Consider the following 12,597-nt stretch of genomic DNA (forward strand, 5'->3'; position numbering starts at 1 on the left):
TGAAATTCGTGTACTGGAATAGGATATTTTTCTCGTCTCGACAATGACTGAAGCCGAGACGAAACGTGACGAATTGCTCGTCTCGTCATATAGAATAGGGCCAAACATCAGAAATGAACGAAACAGAAGTAGCGGGGCGAATCAAGAAACCCAGGGGTAGGTGAATGTCTCCAGCTGACTGAGAAGCATCAAAACTCTATGATGGTAAAAAAACGTTTGAGAGCACACTTACCACCGACATCCAAACGAGGATTAGGATGAATATGATGACCGGAATCACAACGTAAATACTCATGGCTTGTGTCACACCCCGCTCGGTTTCCGTAGGTACTGAAAAATGATTTTCGAAGCACAAGCGTGCATGTAGAATAGACAACACCACCACCACCACTGGACGGAAGTTTCGATTGCGATTTCGACCAAAGCCAGGAGATACTGCCGATAAGATATATCAATCAGTGATTAGCGATAAACAAAAAAGATGGATACAAATTCTGGATATGGGTGTGATATTCACTTACTCAGCGCTGTGATAGGGTCGCCGCCTAGCGGCAATGGAAGTTCGGACACAGTAATCACAGCAACTCGGAAGATTCAAGCATTTCAAATTTATTTGAACTTTTTTTTTTGTTTTTTTGAATGATTTTTGTTTTGTTGTTGTTGTTGTTGATGTTGAAGTTAAATCGACCGTTCAGAGTCGTCGTCATCGCAACAGTCGAGATAAATTGAATAGAGTGTTGTGGGTGTACTTCTTCTTCTTCTTTTTTTGTCTGTTAATTTCTGTCTTACAAGCTATAGACTGATACCTATACTCGTTTGTTTTGTTTTTACTAGTTATATCTTTTTCATCTGTTTTTTGTTGTTGTTGTTTTGTTTTTCACCTCTAATTCGGCGTGTTTGTGCGAAAAAGAAAGCTTTCTTCGGCAAAACACTTTAAAAAACTTACATTTCAATAGAAAAATAAGGGGCGAACCTTTGCACTTTCACCTCTGTGTGGCCCCTCGTAAACAACACACTATGAAAATAATACCACGAGTGCCGAAAACATCGCGCGTAGGAATGATTTCGATCTGCTACTGTGTGTGCATGTGTGTATGTGTGCGTGCGGGTGTGTCTGTGTCTTTTCTAATTTAAAATTCGTTAGCCGCCAACCTAAGTTCGGTCGCACACTTTATCACTGTGTTTGGACTTGTTGCGATTGTTGTTCTTCAGTTTTCGTTTTGTCGCAAATAAAAGCCGGCTAAAAAGGAGCAATTGTGATTTTTTTGAGCAATATATAGTGTATCAGTCTCAAGATAACCGTTTTGTTCAATTTTCGTTTGCCCTTTAAATATATTTGTATTTATGTTTGTGGCGCGCCCGTGTGTCTGTGTGTTTCTTTTACAATTTTATGAGGGAGCGGAGTTTTATTTTTCGCGTTTACCCACGCTGTCGATATTAAATATATATATATAATCTGTCATTTTTCCCCTCTTACAATTAGATACATTAAAGTTACTAGTATTTAGGTTTTTTTTTTGAGATATTTTATCGTTCATTTTATAGATTATGATTTGTACAGGGTTTAATAAAGAGTTTTCTGACGCTGTCTAGATTGTAAACAGAATTGGATCAATGATTAAAAGTATCCCAAGATCGGTTGGATTTGAATGCGCGCTGAGACAGAATTGTTTAGCACAGTAAGCTTGCACGAAATGAGTTTGACATCGAAGTTGTCATGGAAAACTAGATCGAAGCTAATTTTATGTCACCCCCCGAAAAGCCCTATTTTTCGTTGTATTTTGTTCGTGGTGAATCGACGAAAGGTTCCCTCTCTGGTCCGGGGTATGCGTTCGGTGAATCGCGTGCGCAGAGAGAAAAAGTTCAGCAATTCACACACACGACGAAGCGTCTCAAATTTCTGCTTCGAGTTAAAAACGAGATACTCTAGCGATCATTATCCCTATTTTACTTGCTACGATTCGGAAAAAAATTGCTTCTGTTGTTGCACGATCGCCTGCTATTTTAAGCTAGCTAGCTAGCTCGGTCTCTATCGGCTTTCGTTAAAAGTTTTGACTATTTCAAAGTTGTTATTTTTTCTGCAAACTATCTGTTGAAATCTCCGATGATAAAATTGCGCTTGCCGGCGCAAACTAGTCGTCGTCTTAAACGTACGATGGAATTTTTGTTCGCTTACGATTCGGTACTTGATTTTCGTTTTTTGAAAGATCTTTTGACCGCTATTATAGTAAAAGAACTATTCTTAGCTGCTGTACATTTCGTTCTGTATGCTGTGTTTACCCTTTGTTTGCCTGTGTTTATCTCGCAGTGGAGAAACAACATAATTTGCAGTCTGCTCCTGTTACACTATCTCGTTGTATTGAAGGCTGAGTAGGAAACTATTGCCGCAGATATGACCCACACCAAACATAAACTCAAGCAATTTATCTGTGTAGGGCGCGTTGGTTTCATCCTGTCAATCCAGGATTTGTGTTTTCATTGACGTGTTCCATTCCGCATGCGATTCAATTGAAAGTTTCGTTCAACCAAAATTGATTGTCGCGAACTTTCTTCCCAAAATATTGTATTAAAAGAGGTTTAGAAGGGTCTAGCAGTCACGCTTACCATCACACCGCCTGGATCGACAACTGATTGATAATTGATATTTTGATATTTGACGCGTCGTTTTCGTCAGTTTCAGTGAGAGCCTTTCGAATACAACAACGAAACTATCATTTGTATATAAACTGCTGAAAATGAATGTTTCGATTCGCTTTCAAAATGACGGTTGGAATTTTCACTTTGCTTCGTGTGAAGAATGAAACGAATGAACGTGGATTTTTTTTCATCGTGAAATGACGTTCGTGATCAGGCCCCCGGTGTCGAGATGAGAGCCCTTCACGCACAGTTGGAGTATGTCTGCATATCAACGCTCAGATCGGAAGGGAAGACATGTACAAATCGGTTATCGGACATGACAGTCTGCACACCGAGACGAACGACAACGGCCAACGATGCGTAAGCTTTGCAGCTTTCCGAGGACTGGTAGTCCGTAGTATCTACCTCCTCCGCAAAAAAACATCCATAAAGCCACATGGAGATCACTCGACCAACGAACCTAATTGATCACGGACGGTTTTTCTCAGACATCACCAACGTACGCGCCTACCGAGGTGCAGACATCAACTCGGACCACTATCCGCTAGCGAACCACTATTGCATGCGCTCAAAACTGTCGACTGTTTATCAGTTGCGACAGAGCCGATCCCAGCAGCTCAACATCAAACAGCTACGGAAGCCCCAAGCTACAGAAGACTACGAGCAACAACTCGACGCGGAACTTCTAACGACAGAGGAGTAAGACGCAACACCTTTTGAAGGTGGTTGGTGTAGAATTCGCACAGCCATCAGGGAATCCGTGACGAAGAGTGGAGGCACCAAATGCGAGGCAGTGGTGGCGGTGATAAATTTTACTAGGACGAACTACCCGAGGGCCCGGACGAGGTAGAACTTGACCAAACACAGACGGGCACGGAACGACATGATCACGATTCTGAGACGAAAGAAACGCCAACAGGAGGATCGTGATCATGAGCAGCTGGAAGAATTCAACGCAGAAGGTAAACCAATCCCGCAGAGACTATGTGCCGCAAACCGCAAGGATGCAAGGATGTGGAAGGAAATCTGATCACGAACGGAGGCTCGACGAGCATCTCAATGGCGATGCCAAACCACGAACCAAATCTTTTCAATCTAACAGATTCTAGAAAAATGTCGGGAATATAACGTGGCCATCCACCGCATTCTCATTGACTTCAGATTACCATATCGAGAATAGCTATGGCAAACAATGCAGAAGAATCGGGACATTTTCCCCGATAAACTAACACGACTGATCAAGGCTACTCTGAACCGTGTAATGTGCTACGTGCGTGTCTAGGGGGTACTCTATAACCGCTTCGAGTCGCACAGAGACTTGGACTATCATGAATGGACTATCATGCTTGCTATTCAACATCGAAAAGCGGGCATCGAAACCGGTGGCACAATTTGATGTCATAGCACAGAATTTTACAACGGTGGAGGACATTCACATCAGATTAAAAGCAGAATCCCGACGTATCGGACTGTTGAATAATAGAAAATAACGTCAGCCTCCCACCACGGGTAATCGTGGATGGCGACGAGCTTGAAGTAGTAGACGAGTTCGTGTATTTGCGATCGCTAGTAATCGACGAAAACAATACTAGGAAGGAAATTCGTAGACGCATCCAAGGTGGAAATTGTTTCACGTTCCTTTTCACTTCGATAGACCCTGATATCGAATCGGGTGCGCCACCGCACGAAGTTGAAGCTGTACAAAAGCAGCAATGCGCTTGCAGACTTTGAGTGAAAAGTGTTGCGAACTATATACGGTGGAGTACAAACCGAACACGGATAGAGGCGTAGACGCATGAACCATTAGTTACATGCTCTGCTTGGAGAAACCCTCATTGCATGTCTGGCAAAAGTAAGAAGACTGCGGTGGGCCAGACACGTCGCATGGATGCCGAGCGACAATCCGGTTAAAAAGCTTCTTTTTAACAAACCCCTCCGGCACCAGAAACAGTGGAGCACAAATCAGCGCGCGCGAATGCTCGATCAGAACGAAAGTGACTTGCGAGTGTTGAGAAGCCTGGAATTCTAGCGACAAACAGCCCAGAACCGAGTTGAATGAAGGCGACTTCTTGATACAGCACGAGTAACCTAGGCTCTCGTCTAATAGATAAGTTAAGGCAATATTTTGAGCAAATGTGAAAGTGGTAATAATCTCGTACCCATCCTTCACTGGACTCTCAACTGAGCTTTTTCGATCATTTGTTATATTCTCCCGCCCATACTCATCCACCTGCTTGGAGCACTGTTGTATTCTTGTGTTTGTGTGACTCTGACTCTATTCGGGGGCGCTTTCAGGGTGTGTGTATGTGTATAAAAAAGTTCCAAAAAACTTTCCTTTTATAAAAATAAACCTTTTTAAAAAGTAAAATAATTTAATAAATATACATACTCTAAATATCTATATATATGGCATTATCATCCGTGTAACGATTAAACATTGTTGTTGTTGTTTGCCTTCTTGTTTGTTTGTATGTTTTTTTTTTATGTGTTATACCTTGTTGCTGAATAGTGCGCGCCCACAAAAAAATTAAATCAATTTCCGCGTCTTCTTATCTCTATATCTGCATCCTTCATCGACGTCGTCGTCGTCGTCGTCATCTTGTCCTCGCTTTCACAAATACCATAATTTTTCACATCTTTATTAGCCTACACAACACACCCCCACGGGGAGACTGAAACAGAACGCGCCTGGTGATGTGTGCCTTTTTCGTATCTATATACGCCGTATAATATGTACTAGAATTACATAACTAATTTTTCTTCTGCGGGTTTTTTGCTTTTTTTTCGGTGCTTTTTTTTCGGTCACGTATTGTTGTAATAGAGTACTGCTGTATGTGTGTGTGTTTGTTGCTGTGTATTTCGAAACCTCTTGAACCTAACACAATTCGACGTACGGGATGTTTTTTTTTGTTTCCGCTTACTTATATTCTTGTATACAAACCGAAGCGAGTGCTTGCAGTAGTAGAATACATTAGAAGTAGTAGTAGTAGTTTGTTGTGGTGATGGTGGTGGTAGTAATAGCATTAACTGTGGTACTAGTAGAACTAACAGCGGATAGTAGTTGAGTGTTGTGGGTGTGTACTTCGGAAGAAGTGTCCGGGTCGTCTTTTTTATTGCTTCCGAACGCGCGTAGCGGAACTCATTCATGAGGGGCGAGCGGTAGTAGTAGTAGTAGTAGGTAGAGGAGGAAGCAGATTTGGTTTGTTTCGTTTCGATTTTTTGTTTGTGGACATAACACACACCTTTCCTCTCTCTCTTTTTGTCTAGCTTTAAAAGAGACCCTTCTTCTTCTTACCTTTATCTTTACCGTCCACGGTTCTGAAAAGTGGGTGGGATAAATTATAAAGAAAATAGAAATTAAATTGACGTTCTGTTACCGTTACTTGGGAGGAGAGAAAGTCTACTGAGTTGTTGATAAAGTGTGGTATTAATAGCAACTGAATTAGCGGTGATAGTGGTAGTGATAATAGAAAATATGATAGAGCTATGTGGTGGTGAATGTGATGATAGGTGTGAAAAGACGTAGGGAAGGGAGCATGCGATACAGGAAATTATTATGTGACACGTGGGAAACTCGATCATGGCTCTATTGAGGAATACGAAATACTGTGGGGTTGGAATGATTCCAAATCGGATACAAACTAGACAGGTTTGGCTCTTCAAACGTCATGGTAAAACAATGTTAAAATACAAAATTCTCAACATAAACAAAAGGAAATAAAGTATCCATCTTCAACAGCGGAAATATTCTTGTCAAAACGAAAGTTTTCAAAAAAAGCTCACGTTTGTCCTCTAGCAAGACAAGGAATCATAAAAATGTTCATGACACAAATTCACAACAATATTTCAGACAGGGCAATAGACCGTAGTCCAAATAAATTTATCAACTTGTTTAGCGAGTATCATAAGTTTTTCGAATATATATCTTTCATTCGACATCGTGGTGCAACATTAATGCTGGATAAGTACGCGAAGTGGACTCTACCTTTGTTCAACGGAAACAAGTTGAATATAGACTTTTTTTTTTTGCTAGGAATTAAATCCGTAAAAATGATTAAAAACCATTATTTCGAGCATTACAAAATTGAGCGTATAACATAAATTTCTCAAAACAAATTTACTGTGCAAATGAGATCATGAAGGATCAGCGTGTTTTGCCAGTGTGTGATGTCAACACTCAACACAGTTTGTTGTTTGTGTCAAGGTGTTGATTTTTGTTGTTGATTTTTTACAGTTTTGATCAAAGTGGCAAATAAGAGAAAGGAAACGGACAACGAAACAATTAATCGTAAAATAAGAACAGTGATCGGCACAAAGAAGAATCTACCCTCAATAGAAATAAAAAATTGAACAAAACTTATAAGTTTTTAAATTAATCTTGATTTTAATTTCAAATAATAAAAACATCGTTGATTTCCTTTTCCATAATGAATATAATAAAAAATAGCCGAACATTGATATCAATATCAATGCAGGACTTCAAATGTAATGGATCTCAATGAAAAATAGCTGAGAAGTATGGAGTGAGCCGTGAAGCAGTTCGGAATATAATTCTAAGGCATCAACAGCATGGAAGTGTGGCTGATCATCCGGGAAGAGGATCAAACCGATCTACGGACAATCAGATGATCAGCAAGAAAAAAAACGTCTTCTTATCGCATGAATGATATTAAAAAGCCGCCGGAGTTCAGGAAACGTGTCATCTATTCTATAAGAATCGGTGACTAAGAGTTTGGCGAAAGTGCGATTAGGAACTCTAGGAAAGTCATCTGCAATCAACAATGAAACACGGAGGTAAAAATATTATGGTTTGGGGCTGTTTCTCATGGTTTGGCGTAGTAAATTTGCTCGAAAGGTGTGCACAAATTACATAACGCTAAAAATCCGGATTTTGGACCACCTCCAATTCTCCTGATACAAAAGCTATAGCAAACTTTTGACGTAGAACTACGTCTTTCAGGAAGGGTGCCAAATCACAAAACAGGTCACGTTTTCATGAAATAAAGTTAACGTTAATAACTATTTTCACTGTGAACGAATTCTCATGATTTGCGTACCAATTGAATCGGAAATTCTCTAAGATTTGTTTGATATGGTATACATTACAATTCGCTAGTCTCTAAACAGTTTAAATTCATGAAAACTGGAAGAACTTCCTTTTATCTAATACATTTGTTCTGCTGATTTGTGTGCTAACCCTACCCGTATCTCGAATGCTTATAACTCGAACATTTCTTAACAGATCGGAAAGACTAATGCAAATAATTGATAGGAAATATTTCTACGCGTCTATCACAATCAATAAAATGTTATTTTTCATGAGATGAACAATTGAATAACAGTAAAACATCAAGCGTTATCTAAACGCCGTAACTGCCAAGTTTTGATTGGTCCGATTTACGGTTTCCCCAACACAGACTTCAAAATCGATGTACCTGTGGAAATCCGCTCTGCAAAATATTTTTTTCCCACTGAGCTGTGTTTCCCTAACACGGACTTCAAAATTAATGTACCTGGGGGAATCCGCTTTGCAAATCCATGTAAGTCGGGGATTTTTGTTGATGTTGAATTCTTTTGTACTCGCTTGACGTTGTGCAGAACGGAATATGTTTCCCTAAAACGTACTTTTAAACTGAGAAGCCTGGGAAAATCGTCATTTCAGATACTAGATATGAATCAACTTTCGCGGTTCGAGAACTACGTAAACTTGAGATGTGCAATAATTTCAAAGGGGAATGTAAAATACAATGATCGTTTGACAATTCTTCCGTTCACATATTTTGGTAGTCTCACGCATCATATCAAGCGTAAAAGGACGTTCATCAAATTTATTTGTAACGAAGAACATAATCTATTACAAAAATTTCGATGCATTCTAAAATAATATTCGAAGTGGTAAACAAGTGGATTGCATAATATAATTGCGTAGTTCTACGTCGAAAATATGCGGTCGTGTCCTAGATACATTCCATTAAAATTTTTTTGGTTTGTGAGTTACAGCATTGAGAGCGTAGCAACTTTTGTTATTGCGGAAAAAATGGATAAATCACAAATCAATGAAAACGATGGCGAAATTACATGAGTTGAGCTTCCGCAACCACCGTATTCTCCAGATCTGGCCCCCAGCGACTTTTTTCTTTTCGCAGGCCTGAAGAGAATGCTCGCTGGTAAGAAATTTAAGACCGATGATGAAGTGATTACCGAAACTGAGGCCTATTTTGAGGAAAACCCGAAAGAGTACTATAAAAATGGTATCGAATAATTGCAAGATCGCTATAATCGCTGTATCGCCCTCAAAGGCAATTATGTTGAATAATAAAATTGAATTTTGCAAAAAAAAATAGTTTTACTGTGTTACCTTATAAACTTTTCAGCCGAACTGTTAATACATCATACCAGAAGAACAAATAAAAAATTATCTATCTTGAAGGATCGATTTTCTAAACGACATAAGGATCGTTTCACTGATAAAATCGGTACCAGAGAAATAATTTTTGCTGAATCGATCTTGGAAAAACCGAATTCTTTTTTTTCCAATCTATTTATTTATTCTATACTAGCTGACTCGGTAAGCTTCGTCCCGCCTGCAATTGCATTTCTGATTAATATAATTTCGAACACTTACGTTCCCGAAAATTATTTCTCTGTTCGCGATCTTTATTTGCAGTATATAATTTCTTTTTTGACATATACATACACCTGACGCAGACTAAGGCAGATCAATCCTAATACTGACTGTTGCTCCGTTCTTTAGTTAAATCGTGGGACGCTTCAACCCTGATACTGACTGTTCAAAACCGTTGCTCCGTTCTTGAGTTAAATCGTGAGGAAGGGACACCACATCATTTTTATTTATATAGATAAAGGCATTTAAACATGGAAAAAACATTTCACATTTCTGTTCAAACATTAAAGGCATTTTATTTTGATGTCACTATCCAATTTCGTCACAATTTTCACTGTCAGTCTAGTAAATGTGATAGAGCACTTGATTTGTAATGATCAAACTTACAAAACTGCTTCTCCTAAATGTACAGGGTTTCCCAACTTTAAATTCCGAAAGTAAATTGAAATAAAACACACTTAGAATTCGAATTTCGTTGAAACTTTTATTTCAAATTAAAGTTTGGTTTATGCCATTATGTGTGAAATACAACATCATTCAAATGTCCACCTAGGGCTTCTTCGCACACCTTGATCCGGAACAGGTAATTTTCGATGACTTTCGGCACATAAGGGGCGGTATCTCGGTCATAACTTCACGAATGTTGTCTTTCAAATGCTCAAGAGTTTGCGGAGAGTTGGCATAGACATGGTCTTTCGCATAACCCCACAAAAAAAAGTCTAGCGGGTTGAAATCGCATGATTTGCCAATCGCCAATTGGCATCACCAAAACGCGAAATTATGCGTCCCTCAAATTTCGTTCGCAATATGGTCATGTTCGGTCGTGTTGTGTGGCACGTGGCGTCGTCCTGCTGAAACCACATGTCATCCGTATCCATATCTTCAATTTGTGGCAAAAAAATCGGTTAACATGCGGTCATAGCGCTCATCATTCACAGTTACCGTCTCGCCGTCCTCAATTTCAAAGAAATACGGCCCGATGACTCCACCAGACCATAATGCGCACCAAACAGTGACTTTTGGCGGATGCAATGGCCTCTCAACAATCACGTGTGGATTTTCTGAGCCCCATATACGGAAATTTTGGGTGTTCACAAAGCCACCGAGCTCGAAATGTGCCTCATCGCTGAAGAAAATTTGATGCGAAAATTCAGCATTTTGTTGCTGTTGTTCGTTCACCAAATAGACGTATGCCCGACGCATTCCATGGTCACCACGCTCTAATTTTTGTACCAGTTGGACTTTATATGGATGTAGGTGCAAGTCCAAATGCAAAATTCGCCACAATGATGTGTTTGACAATCCCAATTGCTGAGCACGCCGTGGAATCGGAACATTCGGGTCATCCTGCACACTGCCAGTAACAGCAGCAATATTTTCGGTCGAACGCACATTAAGATGATGCACAGATTTCACAATATCCGCTACGGATCCAGTTTGTTCGATTTACGCACTACATTAGCGATTGTGTGCTCTGTATGCCGTCCATGACGACCAAAATCCGTCCGTAATGCTCGAAAAACATTTTCCGGTTTTTCATCATTTTTATAGTATAATTTAACAAAATTAAAACGTTGTGCGATGCTAAAACGATCCATATTGTAAAATGGCAGACATTCAACTAAAGCCAGCGCTACACGATGCTACGAACACCCTCGAATGATTCAACGCATCGTGTAGTCGACTGATGAGCTACGAACCTCCAATGTCGAGTGTCGAATGTCGAGCGTTGGAAGGTAATCTGTTCGTTGTGGATTACCTTCCAACGCGAGTGGCACGAGTCAAAGGATTTTAGTCATTCGTTGATTTGACACTCGATGACATTCGATACACCACTACACGATTCGCCCGAATCTATCTTTGACAGATTGGTTTGTTTACAAGTTTGAAATGATGGAACTATGAAATTGATTCATAAAATTCAAAATATTCGGCAAAATATTGCAGTTTAATAATGTTGATTTCAAGCATTTTTAATTTACTGCCCGATATCAGTACAATTTCTACGGCAGCAATTTCAATACTCGCATCGTCATCCAGTTTCCTAACGTTTTTGATGGTAAATAAAAACAATAAACATTCGATCCCCATACTCGCCGATTGTTTGGATCGATTGCATTGAATCGCCGTGTAGCAACACATTCGTCACAACATTTGTCGATTTATCGAGTCAAATGTTTGAGTCCAACATTCGAGTGAAACGTTGGTGTAGCGCCCGCATAACGATATGACGCTTTGGTTGACAGCTATGTCAAACGGTTGTCAGCGCAGGGCTGTATACTTTCGGAAGCCCGAAATGGAAAACCCTGTACAACTACCAATTTGATGTCATCGGAAGTTAGGTTTGACGGAATAAATCATTTCATTAATACGAATCTAACTGGTACCCAACGAAGGTGTGCGTATTGCAACCGATGTACGACGTATATTTTCTTGAAGTGTGATGTGCTTTTCGCTTCGGATACTTTTCCGGTACCATACTCAGTGATACTAAATCCGATATACTGCCGTTCTACGCTTATCTGTACTATGTTCTATGCAATTCCTATGTACGCTTTGGTTGACAGCTATGTCAAACGGTTGTCAGCGCAGGGCTGTATACTTCCGGAAGCCCGAAATGGAAAACCCTGTACAACTACCAATTTGACAACCTTGAAAGGGATCCAATGTTTATGACAATTGTCAGGTGGTTTTAGGTGAGATTAATATCAATGTTCACTGATTTTTTTTTCTGCAATCAAAAAGATCGAAAAGAAAAGACCGATTTTTGAGATTTTTTGGCGTACAAAGAATTAATCAAAGAGTCGGGAGTCGGAGAGGAAAAGATCGATCTTCTAAATATCGATCAAAGATCGCCTAATCCTTGTCTACAAACCCCATTAATACTGCGTTTTTGTATTGTTTTATCAACAAAACCTGAACTCCTCCATTTGATACTGACATGGTTCGAGTGTTGTCGAAAAATGTCGAAAGGCTTATAATGAAATCCAAATCGTCATTCTTCATTCATGAAGTAAATCGTTACTCAAACCAACAACAAGAAAGGTTCTATTACATGAGCTTTTTCATAGAGGAGTTACTCATTAAAAAATACCGTCAATCACTGACTGGCGACGTTCATTTAACCCATTAGTGCCCAGCGTATGAAATTTAATACGCAAAAATGCCCGTTTTTGATGAAACTGTGTTAAGCGCATTTTAATGATACCTCATGACAATTTAAGAGTGTTGTTTGTCTCAGTGTCATTTTATCTGTCATTTTTGTTGTTTTGTTGTGTATTGAAGCTTGTAAAGTTCGAGTTTAATGGAGTCGCAAAAGTAAACATAAATTTATC

General features: G+C 39.6%; 2 protein-coding genes across 4 annotated transcripts in view; one reads left to right on the forward strand and one right to left on the reverse strand.

Moving 5' to 3' along the window:
- LOC129770559 (uncharacterized) overlaps window positions 1-12,597 on the forward strand; it is an 82,999-nt gene that overhangs the window by 54,046 nt on the left and 16,356 nt on the right. The gene's annotated exons all lie outside the window — the stretch shown is intronic.
- LOC129770557 (septin-7) overlaps window positions 1-12,597 on the reverse strand; it is a 134,035-nt gene that overhangs the window by 51,138 nt on the left and 70,300 nt on the right. The window contains exon 12 of one of the 3 annotated variants that reach the window (XM_055773470.1): window positions 589-5,955. The exons of the other annotated variants lie outside the window; for them this stretch is intronic. Within the exon in view, the coding sequence (XP_055629445.1) occupies window positions 5,907-5,955 (49 nt within the window). The 3' untranslated portion in view covers window positions 589-5,906. Of the gene's footprint in view, window positions 1-588; window positions 5,956-12,597 lie in introns of those variants that run through there. 3 annotated transcript variants of the gene reach the window in all.

Source organism: Toxorhynchites rutilus, chromosome 2 (assembly GCF_029784135.1).
Source record: "Toxorhynchites rutilus septentrionalis strain SRP chromosome 2, ASM2978413v1, whole genome shotgun sequence".
NCBI lineage: Eukaryota > Metazoa > Arthropoda > Insecta > Diptera > Culicidae > Toxorhynchites > Toxorhynchites rutilus.